General features: G+C 46.5%; 1 protein-coding gene across 1 annotated transcript in view; it reads right to left on the bottom strand.

Annotated features, from left to right (window-relative positions):
• Positions 1 to 19,593, bottom strand: part of LOC115125028 (collagen alpha-1(XI) chain-like) — a 255,449-nt gene that overhangs the window by 159,174 nt on the left and 76,682 nt on the right. The window contains 3 exon segments of the mRNA XM_065006101.1: positions 1,355 to 1,484; positions 11,659 to 11,749; positions 11,751 to 11,782. Coding sequence (XP_064862173.1) covers positions 1,355 to 1,484; positions 11,659 to 11,749; positions 11,751 to 11,782 — 253 coding nt within the window.

Raw genomic sequence — 19,593 nt, 5'->3', positions numbered from 1 at the left:
GGTTTCCAGTGATTTTAATTCTGCGTCTCTACGACACGTGATGCCCAACTTCCATCAACACATCTCCACTGCCACAAGGGACGATAAAGTCCTAGTGCTATTCTACCCACAAACAAGCATACAAGCCCCTCCCTTGTCCGCCATTGTCCAAATCAGTACTCTCGCTTCATCTTTACAAGCAGAAACTCAAACAGGAAGTACCAGTGACTCGCTCCGTTGAGAAGTGGTCACCAGAATCAGAGATTATGCTACGCGACTGCTTTTCTAGCGCTGATTGGAATCTGTTTGGAATCTGTTTGGAATCTGTTTGGAATCTGTTTGGAATCTGTTTGGAATCTGTTTGGAATCTGATTGGAATCTGTTTGGAATCTGTTTGGAATCTGTTTGGAATCTGTTTGGAATCTGATTGGAATCTGTTTGGAATCTGTTTCGAGACGAGCTCACCATCTCCGTCACCGGCTTCATTAGAAAATCCATTGGCAAAATTGTCCCCAAAGTGATTGTTTGCTGATTCCCTAATTAAAAGCCCTGGATTAACATCGAGGTTGGAGCTAAACTAAAGGACAGAGCTATTGCAGACAACCCTGAGGCTACGGCCGAGGACAGGAATAAGTCAGTACAAAAGGCCAGCTATGACCTCTGCAGAGTCATCAAACGAGCAAAAAGGACAATATAGGATGAATGTGGAATCATATTACTCAGGCTCCCACGCCCACTGCATGTGGCAGGGGCTACAGTCCATTACGGATGACAAAGGAAGACCCAACCGTGATCTGCACAACGATGCCTCTCTACCAGACCAACTCAATGCAGTTTATGCACGCTTTGACAACAACAATATCGTGCTGGCTGTGAGGGCCATCACCGACCCAGTGGATTGGGTGATCTCGCTCTCTGAGGCCGACCTGAGAAAGGTCTTTAATCAGGTCAACACCCACAAGGCAGCAGGGCCTGACTGTATTCCATGGCGTGTTCTCATAGCATGCGCAGAACAGCTGGCAGGCATATTCACGTTCATTTTCAAACTCTCCTTGTCCCAGTCTGTAATCCACACATGTTTTAAGATGACCACAATCATCCCTGTTCCAAAGAACTCTAAGGCTTCATGCCACAATGACTACCACCCTGTAGCACTCACATCTGTAATCAGGAAGTGCTTTGAGAGGCTGGTTATAGCACACATTAACCCCACCTTCCCAGACAACCTAGACCCACCCCAATTTGCATACCCCCCCCAACAGATCCATAGATGACGCAATCTCATTTGCTCTCTCCACACTGCCCTCACCCATCTTGATAAAAGGAATACCTATGTGAGAATGCTGTTCATTGACTACAGCTCAGAGTTCAACACCATTGACCTCTCCAAAGTCATCACCAGGCTTAGGACTCTGGGTCTGAACTCCTCCCTCTGCAACTGGATCCTGGACTTCCCGACGGGCCGACCCCAGGTGGTGAGGGTAGGCAATATTACCTTCGCCACGCTGACCCTCAACGCAGGGGCTCCACAGGGGTGTGTACTTAGTCCCTTCCTGTACTCCCTATTCACCCACAACTGCGTGGCCACCCACGACTCCAACACCATCATCAAGTTTGCTGACAACACGACAGTGGTAGGCTGAGTCAGCCTACAGGGAGGAGGTCAGTGACCTGGCAGTGTGGTGCCAGAGCAACAAGCTCTCCCTCAACGTCAGTAACACCAAGCAGCTGATTGTGGACTACAGGAAACGAGGGGGGCGAGTCATCCCATCCACATCGACAGGGTTGCAGTGGAGCAGGTTGACAGCTTCAAGTGTCCAAATCACTAAGACTTAAAATGGTCCAAGCACACACGCACAGTCAAGAAGAAGGCACAGCGCCTCTTGCTCCTCAGGAGGTTGAAAAAGTTTGGCATGGACACTCAAATCCTCAAAAAAGTTCTACAGCTGCACCGTTGAGAGTATTTTGACTGTCTGCATCATTGCCTAGTATGGCAACAACATCGCCCTCGATCCCATGGCGCTACAGAAAGTGGTGCGGACAGCCCAGTACATCACATGGGGCCCATCTCCCTGCCATCCAGGACCTCTATACCAGGCGGTGTCAGAGGAAGGTAAATCGTTAAAAACTCCAACCACCCATGTCTTAGACTATTCTCTCTGCTTCCGGCACGGCAGGCGGTACCCGGTGCACCAGTATCCCTGCACGTTGTAAATATGGTACTGAACTGACCCTGTATATGGGTCAGTTGTATGTATATTACCCCTATACGTATCTACCTCCTAACTTACTTCCTTATCGTGTTCTTCATATTTATTCTTATTTCTCAGAAGCTAGTAATGAATAAATTAACTACAACATATATTAAAAAGGAAGCTAGTAATTAATGAATGAGTTGATCAAGTCCAACCACTCTTTTGTTGCATCCCAAATGGCACCCTATTCCCTATACAGAGTGCCCTACTTTAGACCAGAGCCACTTGGGCCCTGTGGGAATCAGACGTTATGTTTTATGTCTCTCAAAGTACTGTAACTTAAAGACCTGTATCTACTTTCAGAATTGTAATTAAATCCCCTGCTATGTTTAGGTTGCCCATAAGGGTTCACCCATAAACACACACACACACACACACAACCATTTTTAGAAAGGTCTTTCAGAGTGGCTTGGTAGAGGCCTAGAGGCGATCTTTGGCAGTTGAAAAACACGGCCCAGGCATATGAGTTTTCATTGGCTAGCATTTAACATCCTGTTTTTAATGCATGCTGGGTTTTTACTGCCCTCTTCAACACTGCAATCATGAACCCTATTACTGGTCATGTGAAATTCAACGCGTGTGTGGAGAGCAAGGGTGTGTTTCGTTTTCGTGTTTTGTTGTTGGTTTCACTATCCTTGTGGGAACCAGAAGTCAAGGAAAACAAGGAAGATTCTGACAAGTGCGGACATTTCGCCAGAAAAAAAGGCTATTTTAGGCTTAGGGGTTGGGTTTAGGGTTAGAATTGGGGTTAAGGGTTAGGGTTTAGGGTTAGAATTGGGGTTAGGGGTTAGGGTTTAGGGTTAGAATTGGGGTTAGGGGTTAGGGTTTAGGGTTAGAATTGGGGTTAGGGGTTAGGGTTTAGGGTTAGAATTGGGGTTAGGGTTTAGGGTTAGAATTGGGGTTAGGGGTAGGGTTTAGGGTTAGAATTGGGGTTAGGGGTTAGGGTTTAGGGTTAGAATTGGGGTTAGGGGTTAGGGTTTAGGGTTAGAATTGGGGTTAGGGGTTAGGGTTTAGGGTTAGAATTGGGGTTAGGGGTAGGGTTTAGGGTTAGAATTGGGGTTAGGGGTTAGGGTTTAGGGTTAGAATTGGGGTTAGGGGTTAGGGTTTAGGGTTAGAATTGGGGTTAGGGGTTAGGGTTTAGGGTTAGAATTGGTGTTAGGGGTTAGGGTTTAGGGTTAGAATTGGGGTTAGGGGTTAGGGTTTAGGGTTAGAATTGGGGTTAGGGGTTAGGGTTTAGGGTTAGAATTGGTGTTAGGGGTTAGGGTTAGAATTAGATGTTAGTGTTACGTTTGCAGATGAGGGGTTTGGAATTAAGGTTAGTGTTAGGAATAAATTGTTTGGTCCCCACAAGGATAGTAAAACACGTGTGTGTGTGTGTGTGTGTGTGTGTGTGTGTGTGTGTGTGTGTGTGTGTGTGTGTGTGTGTGTGTGTGTCTGTGCTTTTCCTCTTCAATTTCCTTCAGATAAAAATCAAGCTTTGCTCTCATGAGAAAATAATAAATATGACTAAAGAGGGGTATTTGTGTAGAAAGGACAATGTGCAGGAAGCAAGGCGTGAAATGGAGAATGGCTTGTCATCGTTGGGGGGGGGGGGGGGGGGGGGTAGAGGTCCGTCAGTAAAGACAGGAGGATTGTGAGAGGATGCTGGGAGATTGAGGTTGTGTTCTGTTACGCATGGGATGGAGCTGGTTCGAGCTCTGTCTGCACGCGTGTGCTTGCGTGTGTCTGTCTGTCTGTCTGTCTCTGTGTGTGTGTGTGTGTGTGTGTGTGTGTGTGTGTGTGTGTGTGTGTGTGTGTGTGTGTTCAGAATAAACGTAAAACCTGAGGTCTGGACTGTCCATTTTATCCATGAGTGAAATGTTCTAAATGATGTGTTAATGTAAGTTTTTCTCTCATTTTCACATGACCCACATTTTGATGTAGCTGAAACACATGATAATAATATTACAAGATATATTTTCCTTTATAGTCTGTGAAAGGAGGACATATACAGTATGTACTGTACATTTTACGGACAGAGTATATTTTATATCAGTACATTTTTCTGTTGTTGTTATTTTTAGTCGTACCCCTTAAACCCTCCCATCTACAGCTGAAGTTTGAAGTTTACATACAACTTAGCCAAAAACATTTAAACTTAGTTTTCGACAGTTCCTGACATTTAATCTAAGTAGAAATTCCCCTGTCTTAGGTCAGTTAGGATCACCACTTTATTTTAAGAATGTGAAATGTCAGAATAATAGTAGAGAGAATGATTTATTTCAGCTTTTGTTTCTTTCATCACATTCCCAGTGGGTCAGAAGTTTACATACACTCAATTAGTATTTGGTAGCATTCCCATAAAATTGTTTAACTTGGGTCAAGCGTTTCGGTGAGATTTCTGGTAGCCTTCCACAAGCTTCCGACAACAAGTTGGGTGAATTTTGTCCCATTCCTCCTGACAGAGCTGGTGTAACTGAGTCATGTCTGTAGGCCTCCTTGTTCGCACATGCTTTTTCAGTTCTGCCCTTCAAATTTTCTATAGGATTGAGGTCAGGGCTTTGTGATGGCCACTCCAATGACTTGACTTTGTTGTCCTTAAGCCATTTTGCCACAACTTTGAAAGTATGCTTGGGGTCATTGTCCATTTGGAAGAACCATTTATGACCAATCTTTAACTTCCTGACTGATGTCTTGAGATGTTGCTTCAATATATCCACATCATTTTCCTGCCTCATGATGGCATATATCAAGATAGGCCTTGATATACATCCACAAGTACACCCCCAATTGACTCAAATTATGTCAATTAGCCTATCAGAAGCTTCTAAAGCAATGACATAATTTTCTGGAATTTTCCAAACTGTTTAACTTCTTCGAGATGACCACGCTCTTTTAATTTTTGGATAAAAAACGTTCCCGTTTTAAACAAGATATTTTGTCACGAAAAGATGTTCGACTATGCATGTAATTGACAGCTTTGGAAAGAAAAAACTCTGCCGTTTCCAAAACTGCAAAGATATGATCTGTGAGAGCCCCAGAACTAATGCTACAGGCGAAACCAAGATGAAATTTCATACAGGATATGGTCCAGATTTTGAATGCGCTGTGTTCCAATGTCTCCTTATATGGCTGTGAATGCGCCAGGAATGAGCCTGCACTTTCTGTCGTTTCCCCAAGGTGTCTGCAGCATTGTGACGTATTTGTAGGCATATCATTGGAAGATTGAACATAAGAGACTACATTTACCAGGTGTCCGCCCGGTGTCCTCCGTCGAAATTATTACGTAATCTCCAGCTCCATGCGCGTTTTCATTTTCTTCAGAGGAGAAACCAAACTGCCACGAATGATTTATCATCGATAGATGTGTGAAAAACACCTTGAGGATTGATTCTAAACAACATTTGCCATGTTTCTGTCGATATTATGGAGTTAATTTGGAAAAAAGTTAGCGTTGTAATGACTTAATTTTCAGGGTTTTTTCTTACCCAAACGTGATGAACAAAACGGAGCGAATTGTCCTACACAAATAATCTTTTTGGAAAAACTGAACATTTTCTATCTAACTGGGAGTCTCCTCATTGAAAACCTCTGAAGTTCTTCAAAGGAAAATGATTTTATTTGAATGCTTTTCTTGTTTTTGTGAAAATGTTGCATGCTGAATGCTAGGCTTAATGCTATGCTAGCTATCAATACTCTTACACAAATGCTTGTTTAGCTATGGTTCAAAAGCATATTTTGAAAATCTGAGATGACAGTGTTGTTAACAAAAGGCTAAGCTTGAGAGCTAATGTATTTATTTCATTTCATTTGCGATTTTCATGAATAGTTAATGTTGCGTTATGGTAATGAGCTTGAGGCTATAAATAGGATCCCGGATACGGGATTGCTCGTCGCAAGAGGTTAAAGGCACAGTCAACTTAGTGTATGTAAACTTCTGACCCGCTGGAATTGTGATACAGTGAATTATAAGTGAAATAATCTGTCTGTAAACAATTGTTGGAAAAATTACTTGTGTCATGCACAAAGTAGATGTCCTAAACGAATTTGTGGAGTTGTTTAAAAACAAGTTTTAATGACTCCAACCTAAGTGCATGTAAACTTCCGACTTCAACTGTATATCTGAATAACATACAGTTGAAGTCAGAAGTTTACATACACTTAGGTTGGAATCATTAAAACTCGTTTTTCAACCACAACCAAACTCGTTTTTCAACCACCACACAAATTTCTTGTTGACAAACTATAGTTTTGGCAAGTCGGTTAGGACATCTACTTTGAGATACGGTATCTCTGTTAACAGGCTACTGACCGGGTTCTAGTCCCAGATACGGTACCTCTGTTAACAGGCTATGGCCAGGGTTCTAGTCCCAGATACGGTACCTCTGTTAGCAGGCTACGGCCAGGGTTCTAGTCCCAGATACGGTACCTCTGTTAACAGGCTACGGCCAGGGTTCTAGTCCCAGATACGGTACCTCTGTTAACAGGCTACTGACAGGGTTCTTGTCCCAGATACTGTATCTCTGTTAACAGGCTACTGACCGGGTTCTAGCACTGATACCGAGGGGACAAATAAATATTAGTTCAAGTTCAACTGCTGAACTCATCAAAATAATAGAGAGATAGAGAGACAGACAGAAATTGAAGGAGACTGACAGAGAAAGATAGAGAGGGTGGGAAAAGAGAGAGAGAGCGAGAGAGGGAAGAGAGAGAGAGAGAGAGGGAGAGAGGGAAGAGAGAGAGAGAGAGAGAGAGAGAGGGAGAGAGAGAGAGAGAGAGAGAGGGAGAGAGAGGGAAGAGAGAGAGAGAGAGAGGGAGAGGGAGAGGGAGAGAGGGAGCGAGAGAGGGGGGGAAAGGGAATGAGGGAGCACAGAGACAGTATATTTATGAGGTTTGAGAGCCTGGCCAAGCCTGAAGAATTCCCCACCACAGGCGAGAAAGTTTAAAAAGTTTAAAGAGATAAATATTTAAGCGTGCTCATAAAAGACTCCCCCTCTTGCTTACATCCCCCTTCTCATCCCTGCCTCTCTCCTCTTGCATGTGTCTGTGTGTTGCAAAGTATTATAGGCTAGGTAGGGGTCAGGGTATATCTGGTATGTACCAGATATACCCTGACCCTTACCTAGCCCCTAGGGTCAAAGACATGTTATGAACATTGAACCCCTTGACCCTTGATCCCTCCATCCGTCCATCATCTGATAAACAGACCTGGAACACCTGATTGGTTGATCATATAATAACTATTGACTCGATTGACTGATTTTATTTTTGTTATAACCTAGAATAGTCCTTCCTATAAAGTTGTTCCATCGACTCGTTGAAAACAACAAGGATTCCGTCAAAGACTCCCGGGATTCTGTCAAAGACTCAACGGGATTCCGTCAAAGACTCACCGGGATTCCATCAAAGACTCACCGAGATTCCATCAAAGACTCACCGGGATTCCATCAAAGACTCACCGGGATTCCGTCAAAGACTCACCGGGATTCCATCAAAGACTCCCGGGTGGCGCAACGATCTAATGCACCGCGTCGAAGTGATGAGGCGCCACTACAGAATCGGGGTTCGATCCCAGGCTGTATCACAGCCGGCCGTGACTGGGAGCCCCACACAATTGACCCTGCGTCGTCCGAGTTAGGGAAGGTGGGGGGTGGGGGGCTAGTTAGCTACAGTAGTTAGCTATTTCCATCAGTAGTTGTCGTGTTATTAGCATATTTCACCGTTTGTAGAATGCATACTGGCATTTGAATATAGAAAAGGGGAATCTGGACACCATAGACACATTTAAAATCTAGGTTGAGACGGGTGATGCGTTCAGAATTTCATGATCAGAACACTAAAAGCTGCCAAGTCTAGACACGGCTAAAGACTCTCAACGAGTCTCAACGAGGTTCTCTTCAGTCAAAGACTCTATCCATCTCAACGAGGTCCTCTTCAATCAAAGACTCTATCCATCTCAACGAGGTCCTCTTCAGTCAAAGACTCTATCCATCTCAATGTGGTCATCTTCAGTCAAAGTCTCTATCCATCTCAATGTGGTCATCTTCAGTCAAAGACTATCCATCTCAACGAGGTCCTCTTCAGTCAGACTCTATCCCATCTCAATGTGGTCATCTTCAGTCAAAGACTCTATCCATCTCAACGAGGTCATCTTCAGTCAAAGACTCTATCCATCTCAACGAGGTCATCTTCAGTCAAAGACTATCCATCTCAACGAGGTCCTCTTCAGTCAAAGACTCTATCCCATCTCAATGTGGTCATCTTCAGTCAAAGACTATCCATCTCAATGTGGTCCTCTTCAGTCAGACTCTATCCATCTCAATGTGGTCATCTTCAGTCAAAGACTATCCATCTCAATGTGGTCATCTTCAGTCAAAGACTCTATCCATCTCAACGAGGTCCTCTTCAGTCAAAGACTCTATCCCATCTCAACGAGGTCCTCTTCAGTCAAAGACTCTATCCCATCTCAATGTGGTCATCTTCAGTCAAAGACTATCCATCTCAATGTGGTCATCTTCAGTCAAAGACTCTATCCATCTCAACGAGGTCATCTTCAGTCAAAGACTATCCATCTCAACGAGGTCATCTTCAGTTAGACTCTATCCATCTCAACGAGGTCCTCTTCAGTCAAAGACTCTATCCATCTCAATGTGGTCATCTTCAGTCAAAGACTCCCATCTCAATGTGGTCATCTTCAGTCAGACTCTATCCCATCTCAATGTGGTCATCTTCAGTCAAAGACTCTATCCCATCTCAACGAGGTCCTCTTCAGTCAGACTCTATCCCATCTCAATGTGGTCATCTTCAGTCAAAGACTCTATCCATCTCAACGAGGTCCTCTTCAGTCAAAGACTCTATCCATCTCAACGAGGTCCTCTTCAGTTAAAACTCTATCCCATCTCAACGAGGTCCTCTTCAGTCAAAGACTCTATCCATCTCAATGTGGTCATCTTCAGTCAAAGACTCTATCCATCTCATTGTAATCATCTTCAGTCAAAGACTCTAACCATCTAAACGTGGCCCTCTTAAATCATCTCCTTAACAGAAGTTGGAAGATAAGTGTCTCAACGATTTCTTAATGCTCCCTATTCTCAGACTAGTCTTGGCAACGTCAAAACAATGTTTTCCAGGACCAAGATGTTCTACTCCTTCTGTACCTTGGCTATATTTCCATTTAATTATCAAAACACAGCACTACTATTTCTATCCTGTTGTTTGTTGAAATACACAAATTCCTTTTGTCAGACCAGAGTTAGGCTAGCCAGTTAGCTATACAGCACTAACATACCTTGGACTGTATAGCTAACTGTGCTGTATAGCTAACTGGCTAGCCTAACAGACCTTGGACCAGGTTAAGATAGTGCTGTATAGCCAACAGGCTAGCCTAACAGACCTACAGCACTAACAGACCTACAGCGCTAACAGACCTGGGACCAGGTTAAAATAGGCTAGCCAGTTGGCTACACAGCACTAACAGACCTGGGATCAGGCTAGAGATTATTTAGAGAGGCACTATAACCCCTAGCAGCAGTGGTTGGTTTTCCAGGTAGTGGGCTGGGCATCAATCTAGCGGTGGTAGGTTTATATTTCACAGGCAAAGAGAGAGAGAGAGAGAGAGAGAGTGTGTGTGTGTGTGTGTGTGTGTGTGTGTGTGTGTGACCCCAGAGAGGGAGAACTGAGCTCCTGAGCCTGGTGGACTCATTATAGGTATAAATCACTGAGTCCACTCGTACACACACACACACACACACACACACACACACACACACACACACACACACACACACACACACACACACACACACACACACACACACACACACACACACACACACACACACACACACACACACACACACACACACACACACACACACACACACACACACACACACACACACACACACACACACACACACACACACACCAGCGAGGGCTCAGACTTTGTGACAGAAGGATACGGAAAGTTTGTAGTGTGAGCTCATAGTGAACATCACCGTTCCCTTCAGGACAGACTATCACAATACGGAGTCTACATCCCACATGGCACACACAGGGCTCTGGTCTAACGTAGTGCACTATGTAGGGAATAGGGTGCGATTTGGAGAGAAATAAACCAGACACAAAGCATTGTATTTCAATTAGGTGGATTTGGCTGAAGAATGTGGCTTTGGGGAGAGAGGGAGAGAGAGAGAGACAGGGAGAGAGGGAGAGAGGGAGAGAGAGACAGGGAGAGAGGGAGAGAGAGAGACAGGGAGAGAGGGAGAGAGACAGGGAGAGACAGGGAGAGAGGGAGAGAGAGAGACAGGGAGAGGGAGAGAGGGAGAGACAGGGAGAGAGGGAGAGAGAGAGAGACAGGGAGAGAGGGAGAGAGGGAGAGACAGGGAGAGAGGGAGAGAGACAGGGAGAGACAGGGAGAGAGCGAGAGAGAGAGACAGGGAGAGAGGGAGAGAGGGAGAGAGAGAGAGACAGGGAGAGAGACAGGGAGAGACAGGGAGAGAGGGAGAGAGAGACAGGGAGAGAGGGAGAGAGGGAGAGAGAGACAGGGAGAGAGGGAGAGAGAGACAGGGAGAGAGGGAGAGAGACAGGGAGAGACAGGGTGAGAGGGAGAGAGAGACAGGGAGAGAGGGAGAGAGAGACAGGGAGAGAGGGAGAGAGGACGATTGTGTGTTTGAGGGATTTACGTGGAGTTGGAGAACGTCGACAATGAAACTCAAATCAGGCAGAGATCAGTGAAAACATCCGAGTAGCTATTGAAATGCTGTATGATCGTATCTCCATCAATGGAACATCAAATGGATTAATAAATAGGTACAAATAGATGAGAAAAATAAAATATATATATATATGTTTCACATGAGAACCTTGTTAAATGTTCAATGTTTTTAACTAGACCGAGAGGCTCTGAGATACACAGACATTCCTAAGCCAAAAAGGTAGGCTTTGAGCTGCTGGTCTTCGTCAGAAATTGCAAGGAGAATACTTCATTCACACTGTTTGTGTCTATAAATGATTGTGTAATGTAATATGTCTTCAAAGGATTTAAAGATAGTCTTTGAGGGACGACATACGTTTTATAAAGGTATCAGCTCCACCGATACACCTTATGTTACAAGAACACACTATCAACCATCTCTCTCTCTCTCCCTTTCTCTCTCCCCCTCTCCCTCTCTCTCTCACCCTTTCTCTCTCCCCCTCTCCCTCTCTCTCACCCTCTCTCTCTCCCTTTCTCTCTCCCCTCTCCCTCTCTCTCCCCCTCTCTCTCTCCCTTTCTCTCTCCCCTCTCCCCTCTCTCTCACCCTCTCTCTCTCCCTTTCTCTCTCCCCCTCTCCCTCTCTCTCTCTCTCTCTCCCTCTCTCCCTCCCTCCCTCTCTCCCTCCCTCCCTTTCTCCCTCCCCTCCCTCCCTCTCTCCCTCCCTCCCTCCCTCCCTCCCTCTCTCCATACCTCATCCTCTGGTTCCTGTGCCTGTGGCTGCTCCTGATGAGGCGTTTCACAGTCGGGGCTGTAGTGTTCACAGTAGTCGTACGCTGCCTTGGTCGGCCACAATCAGCAGCTGCTGGATGTCACCCTGTAAAGAAGAGAGAGAAGACGTCAGAACAGAGTATTCTCAAGTCACAGCTCACGAAGAGAAGAGAAGTGACAGATAATTGATGTTCCTCAAACATCTCCTTGAGACGAGGAGGAGAGAGCATGTTAGTTTAACTTTCAGGAATGAACCTGGGTCTCCTGCTCACCAACCCAATATCTAAACCATTAGATGAAAATGTGCATTATCTGAAGGAGCCATTTAGGATCACAAGCCTTAGGCAGGGATGCCTCTTCACAAGAGGTGGTTCACGATTTCAAATCACCTCTGCTACATCAAAACAGATAAATCACCCCTCCCCTCACCCTTCACCCCTCACCTCCCCTCCCCTCACCCCTCACGCTTCACCCCTCCCCTCACCCTTCACCCCTCACCTCCCCTCACCCTTCACCCCTCACCTCAACCCTCACCTCTCCTCACCTCACCCTTCACCTCCCTCACCCCTCACCCCTCACCTCACCCCCCCTCCCCTCACCCCTAACCTAACCTCACCTCCCCTCCCCTCTCACCTCCCCTCCCCTCACCCCCCCTCACCCTTCACCTCCCCTCACCCCTCACCCTTCACCCTCCCCCCCCCTCACCCCCCCCTCACCTCACCCCCCTCCCCTCTTACCTCCCCTCCCCTCGACCCCTCACCCTTCACCTCCCCTCATCCCTCACCCTTCACCCCTCCCCTCTCCTCTCCCTACCCCTCACTTCATCTCTCACATTCATATCACTCAGAGTATATCACATTACAAAAGTAAAATTTGAGAACAGAATACAGTGAGTTCTAATGTTGATTCCATACATGATAGAAATCAAACAAAAGTGTGACAGAAGACCAATGTAGATACATGATAATAGAGACAGCAGCCTCTGAATATCAAGAAACATCTATCCACAAACAGACAGACAGACAGACAGACAGACAGACAGACAGACAGACAGACAGACAGACAGACAGACAGACAGACAGACAGACAGACAGACAGACAGACAGACAGACAGACAGACAGACAGACAGACAGACAGACAGACAGACAGAGGAAGAAACAACAATGTCCTGACCAATAGACAACCAGCATCTCCCTCAGTCAGACCAATCAGACGATCCTGCACCGGGTTTGTTTCTCTACTCTAGTCACACACACACACGCACACACACTCTCTGACAGAAAGAAGCCAGACTGGGCACAGAAAATAAAAAGGGGTGAGGGGAGATTGCATCAAGACTTTGTTTGCTCTGAAATGGCAGGGAGGGTGTCTGTAAGTCCCCACTTTCAAAAAGACTATTGTACAGTCCTCCCCCGACACAACCATTAGGGAAATCGAGTCATATTACCCTGCCTTGCCAAACCTCACTCTGTGTCCCGAATGGCACCCCCAGCCTGCCTGGTGCTAGAGGAATGGGACAGATACATAACCAGAGTCTGTACTTAGAAAATATCTGAGGCTGTCATGATCTCTCTCTCTCTCTCTCTCTCTCTCTCTCTCTCTCTCTCTCTCTCTCTCTCTCTCTCTCTCTCTCTCTCTCTCTCTTTCTCTCTCTCTCTCTCTCTCTCTCTCTCTCTCTCTCTCTCTCTCTCACTCTCACTCTCACTCTCTCTCTGCTGTGGAGAATGTTAACTAGCAGCACCCCACCCCACAAATACTTCAGCTGACCTCCTCTGTGTTGATCCACTCATGTGTATATTGGATGAGTTTCTCATCTTCTGCTTTCCTCAGCATACATGACTATATCAACTAAGTTGGTGGTTAAATATATGATCAATGAAATAGAGTTAAGTGGCTCTCGAACTGCAGAGCAATAAATAGCAATAAATATATAATTAAATAGATAATTAAATAGGTACCATTAAGTATGTGAACACTTTGGATTTCATAAAATGTGATCTGATCTTCATCTAAGTCACAACAACAGACAAACTGCTTAAACACTTAAAACACTCAACTACAGAAAATGTTTGGTTGAGGTTATTGCTGCCAAAGGAGGGTCAACCAGTTATTAAATCCAAGAGCTCACATACTTTTCCCACCCTGCACTGTGAATGTGCAGACTGTGTTTGTCTGTTGTTGTAACTTCGATGAAGATCAGATCAAATTTGATGACCAACTTCTGCAGAAATCCAGGTCACATACTTTTTCCTGCCACTGTAGGTAACAATAAGAGGTAGTAAACCTAAATAAACATAAACAAATATACCATTAAATAGGTACCATTAAGTGTATTCACCCCCTTGGCATTTATCCTATTTTGTTGCCTTATAAAAATGTATATTTTGGAGGTTTGTATCATTTCATTTACACAACATGCCGACCACTTTGAAGATGCAAAATATGTTTTATTGTGAAACAAACAAGAAATAAGACAAAAAAAACTGAAAACTTGAGTGTGCATAACTATTCACCCCCCCAAAGTCAATACTTTGTTAGAGACACCTTTTGCTGGGATTTCTGCCCATTCTTCAAGGCAAAACTGCTACAGCTCCTTCAAGCTGGATGGGTTCCGCTGATGTACAGGAATCTTTAAATCATACCACATATTCTCAATTGGATTGAGGTCTGGGCTTTGACTAGGCCTTTCCAAGACATTTAAATGTTTCCCCTTAAACCACTTGAGTGTTGGTTTAGCAGTATGCTTAGGGTCATTGTCCTGCTGGATGGTGAACCTCCGTCCCAGTCTCCGTCTCCATCCCATGGCCAAAATAGCTCAATTTTAGTCTCATCTGACCAGAGTACCTTTTTCCATATCTTTGGGGAGTCTACCAAATGCCTTTCGGCAACACCAAACGTGTTTGCTTATTTTATTCTTAAGGCAATGGCTTTTTTCTGGCCACTCTTCCATAAAGCCCAGGCCTGTGGAGGGTATGGCTTAAAGTGGTCCTATGGACAGATATTCCAATCTCCGCTGTGGAGCTTTGCAGCTCCTTCAGGGTTATCTTTGGTCGCTTTGTTGCCTCTGATTAATGCCCTCCTTATCCGGTCTGTGAGTTTTGGTGGGCGGCCCTCTCTTGGCAGGTTTGTTGTGGTGCCATATTCTTTCCATTTTTTAATAATGGGTTTAATGGTGCTCCGTGGGATGTTCAAAGTTCTGGATATTTTTTTATAGTCCAACCCTGAACTGTACTTCTCCACAAATTTGTCCCTGACCTGTTTGGAGAGCTCCTTGGTCTTCATGGTGCTGCTTGCTTGGTGGTGTGCCTTGCTTAGTGGTGTTGCAGACTCTGGGGCCTTTCAGAACAGGTGTATATATACTGAGATCATGTGACACTTAGATTGCACACAGGAGGACTTTATTTAACTAATTATGTAACTTCTGAAGGTAATTGGTTGCACCAGATCTTATTTAGGGGCTTCATAGCAAAGAGGGTGAATACATATACACGCACCACTTTATCATTTATTTTATCTTCTTTTATCTTTTCGAAACAAGTTATTTTTAAATTTCATTTCACCAATTTGGACAATTTTGTGTGTGTCCATTACATGGAATCCAAATAAAAATCTATTTAAATTACAGGTTGTTAATGCAACAAAATAGGAAAAGCGCCAAGGGGATGAATACTTTTGCAAGGCACTTTAAGATGACATTATAAAGAGAAACCCAGGCCAGACCTTGGACATACCCAGGGGAACCCCAGGACAGACCCAGAACAGACCCAGGAGGGACCCAGACCAGACCCAGGACAGACCAGAACAGACCCAGGACAGACCCAGAACAGACCCAGAACAGACCCAGAACAGACCTAGGACAGACCCAGAACAGACCCAGGACCGACCCAGAACAGACCCAGGACAGACCCAGGACAGACCCAGACCAGACCCAGGCCAGACCAGACCCAGGCCAGACCCAGACCAGACCCAGGACAGACCCAGACCAGACCCAGAATAGACCCAAGACAGCCCCAGACCAGACCCAGGATAGACCCAGGGGAGTCCCAGGACAGACCCAGGACAAACCCAGACCAGACCCAGACCCAGGACAGACACTGGGGAGACCCAGGACAGACCCAGGACAGACCCAGGGGAGTCCCAGGACAGACCCAGGCCAGACCCAGGACAAACCCAGGCCGAAAGTGTGTTCCAAATAGCACCCTATTCCCTATATAGTGCACTACTTTAGACCAGAGCCCTATGGCACCCTATTCCCTACATAGTGCACTACTTTAGACCAGAGCCCTGTGGCACCCTATTCCCTACATAGTGCACTACTTTAGACCAGAGCCCTGTGGCACCCTATTCCCTACATAGTGCACTACTTTAGACCAGAGCCCTGTGGCACCCTATTCCCTACATAGTGCACGACTTTTGACCAGGGGTCATAGGGTGCCATGTGGGACACAGACAAGGGTACTAACATTAGCAGACTGGATCAAGACAGGCAACTCCAGCACTATCAGGGTGGCCCACCACCAGAGAGGATACACGTCCAGATGACATTCAATTAAAGGGCCTAGCAGAACTACAGCTAACATCTGTCAGAACTTAGTTAAACTGTCTGGATCTCATTAGCTGTTCTCCGTCAGGCCTGACCAGTAAACCTTAATTGCAGTGTGTGTGTGTGTGTGTGTGTGTGTGTCGCGCTGGCTCCTAACAGCACTATCCAGCTTGGTGTTAGTTGACAACCCACTGAATGACAGGCAGGCACAGAAATAAACTTTGTACTCTATACAGATATGCATGATATCATAATCATAATAATAATCAGAGTGGCAGGTAGCCTAGTGGTTAGAGTGTAGAGGCGGCAGGTAGCCTAGTGGTTAGAGTGTAGAGGCGGCAGGTAGCCTAGTGGTTAGAGTGTAGAGGCGGTAGGTAGCCTAATGGTTAGAGTGTAGAGGTGGTAGGTAGCCTAGTGGTTAGAGTGTAGAGGTGGTAGGTAGCCTAGTGGTTAGAGTGTAGAGGCGGTAGGTAGCCTAGTGGTTAGAGTGTAGAGGCGGTAGGTAGCCTAGTGGTTAGAGTGTAGAGGCGGTAGCCAGCCTAGTGGTTAGAGTGTAGAGGTGGTAGCCAGCCTAGTGGTTAGAGTGTAGAGGCGGTAGGTAGCCTAATGGTTAGAGTGTAGAGGTGGTAGGTAGCCTAGTGGTTAGAGTGTAGAGGTGGTAGGTAGCCTAGTGGTTAGAGTGTAGAGGCGGTAGGTAGCCTAGTGGTTAGAGTGTAGAGGCGGTAGGTAGCCTAGTGGTTAGAGTGTAGAGGCGGTAGCCAGCCTAGTGGTTAGAGTGTAGAGGCGGTAGGTAGCCTAGTGGTTAGAGTGTAGAGGTGGTAGGTAGCCTAGTGGTTAGAGTGTAGAGGTGGTAGGTAGCCTAGTGGTTAGAGTGTAGAGGTGGTAGGTAGCCTAGTGGTTAGAGTGTAGAGCCGGTAGGTAGCCTAGTGGTTAGAGTGTAGAGGCGGTAGCCAGCCTAGTGGTTAGAGTGTAGAGGTGGTAGGTAGCCTAGTGGTTAGAGTGTAGAGGTGGTAGGTAGCCTAGTGGTTAGAGTGTAGAGGTGGTAGGTAGCCTAGTGGTTAGAGTGTAGAGGTGGTAGCCAGCCTAGTGGTTAGAGTGTAGAGGTGGTAGCCAGCCTAGTGGTTAGAGTGTAGAGGTGGTAGGTAGCCTAGTGGTTAGAGTGTAGAGGTGGTAGGTAGCCTAGTGGTTAGAGTGTAGAGGTGGTAAGTAGCCTAGTGGTTAGAGTGTAGAGGTGGTAGGTAGCCTAGTGGTTAGTGTGTAGAGGTGGTAGCCAGCCTAGTGGTTAGAGTGTAGAGGTGGTAGGTAGCATAGTGGTTAGAGTGTAGAGGTGGTAGGTAGCCTAGTGGTTAGAGTGTAGAGGTGGTAGGTAGCCTAGTGGTTAGAGTGTAGAGGTGGTAGGTAGCCTAGTGGTTAGAGTGTAGAGGTGGTAGCCAGCCTAGTGGTTAGAGTGTAGAGGAGGTAGCCAGCCTAGTGGTTAGAGTGTAGAGGTGGTAGCCAGCCTAGTGGTTAGAGTGTAGAGGCGGTAGCCAGCCTAGTGGTTAGAGTGTAGAGGAGGTAGCCAGCCTAGTGGTTAGAGTGTAGAGGTGGTAGCCAGCCTAGTGGTTAGAGTGTAGAGGAGGTAGCCAGCCTAGTGGTTAGAGTGTAGAGGTGGTAGGTAGCCTAGTGGTTAGAGTGTAGAGGTGGTAGGGTAGCCTAGTGGTTAGAGTGTAGAGGTGGTAGGTAGCCTAGTGGTTAGAGTGTAGAGGTGGTAGGTAGCCTAGTGGTTAGAGTGTAGAGGTGGTAGCCAGCCTAGTGGTTAGAGTGTAGAGGCGGTAGGTAGCCTAGTGGTTAGAGTATAGAGGCGGTAGGTAGCCTAGTGGTTAGAGTGTAGAGGCGGTAGGTAGCCTAGTGGTTAGAGTGTAGAGGTGGTAGGTAGCCTAGTGGTTAGAGTGTAGAGGCGGTAGGTAGCCTAGTGGTTAGAGTGTAGAGGTGGTAGGTAGCCTAGTGGTTAGAGTGTAGAGGCGGTAGGTAGCCTAGTGGTTAGAGTGTAGAGGTGGTAGGTAGCCTAGTGGTTAGAGTGTAGAGGTGGTAGGTAGCCTAGTGGTTAGAGTGTAGAGGCGGTAGGTAGCCTAGTGGTTAGAGTGTAGAGGCGGTAGGTAGCCTAGTGGTTAGAGTGTAGAGGTGGTAGGTAGCCTAGTGGTTAGAGTGTAGAGGTGGTAGCCAGCCTAGTGGTTAGAGTGTAGAGGCGGTAGGTAGCCTAGTGGTTAGAGTGTAGAGGCGGTAGCCAGCCTAGTGGTTAGAGTGTAGAGGTGGTAGGTAGCCTAGTGGTTAGAGTGTAGAGGTGGTAGCCAGCCTAGTGGTTAGAGTGTAGAGGTGGTAGCCAGCCTAGTGGTTAGAGTGTAGAGGTGGTAGCCAGCCTAGTGGTTAGAGTGTAGAGGTGGTAGGGTAGCCTAGTGGTTAGAGTGTAGAGGTGGTAGGTAGCCTAGTGGTTAGAGTGTAGAGGTGGTAGGTAGCCTAGTGGTTAGAGTGTAGAGGCGGTAGGTAGCCTAGTGGTTAGAGTGTAGAGGCGGTAGGTAGCCTAGTGGTTAGAGTGTAGAGGTGGTAGCCAGCCTAGTGGTTAGAGTGTAGAGGCGGTAGCCAGCCTAGTGGTTAGAGTGTAGAGGCGGTAGCCAGCCTAGTGGTTAGAGTGTAGAGGCGGTAGGTAGCCTAGTGGTTAGAGTGTAGAGGCGGTAGGTAGCCTAGTGGTTAGAGTGTAGAGGTGGTAGCCAGCCTAGTGGTTAGAGTGTAGAGGCGGTAGCCAGCCTAGTGGTTAGAGTGTAGAGGCGGTAGGTAGCCTAGTGGTTAGAGTGTAGAGGCGGTAGGTAGCCTAGTGGTTAGAGTGTAGAGGTGGTAGCCAGCCTAGTGGTTAGAGTGTAGAGGCGGTAGGTAGCCTAGTGGTTAGAGTGTAGAGGCGGTAGGTAGCCTAGTGGTTAGAGTGTAGAGGCGGTAGGTAGCCTAGTGGTTAGAGTGTAGAGGCGGTAGGTAGCCTAGTGGTTAGAGTGTAGAGGCGGTAGGTAGCCTAGTGGTTAGAGTGTAGAGGCGGTAGGTAGCCTAGTGGTTAGAGTGTAGAGGTGGTAGGTAGCCTAGCGGTTAGAGTGTAGAGGTGGTAGCCAGCCTAGTGGTTAGAGTGTAGAGGCGGTAGGTAGCCTAGTGGTTAGAGTGTAGAGGCGGTAGGTAGCCTAGTGGTTAGAGTGTAGAGGTGGTAGGTAGCCTAGTGGTTAGAGTGTAGAGGCGGTAGGTAGCCTAGTGGTTCGAGTGTAGAGGCGGTAGGTAGCCTAGTGGTTAGAGTGTAGAGGCGGTAGGTAGCCTAGTGGTTAGAGTGTAGAGGTGGTAGGTAGCCTAGTGGTTAGAGTGT

The sequence above is a fragment of the Oncorhynchus nerka genome, linkage group LG20 (genome assembly GCF_034236695.1).
Source record: "Oncorhynchus nerka isolate Pitt River linkage group LG20, Oner_Uvic_2.0, whole genome shotgun sequence".
NCBI classification, from domain to species: Eukaryota; Metazoa; Chordata; class Actinopteri; order Salmoniformes; family Salmonidae; genus Oncorhynchus; species Oncorhynchus nerka.
The sequence above is the reverse complement of the archived record's forward strand: the minus strand, read 5'-3'. Positions and strand labels throughout refer to the sequence as shown.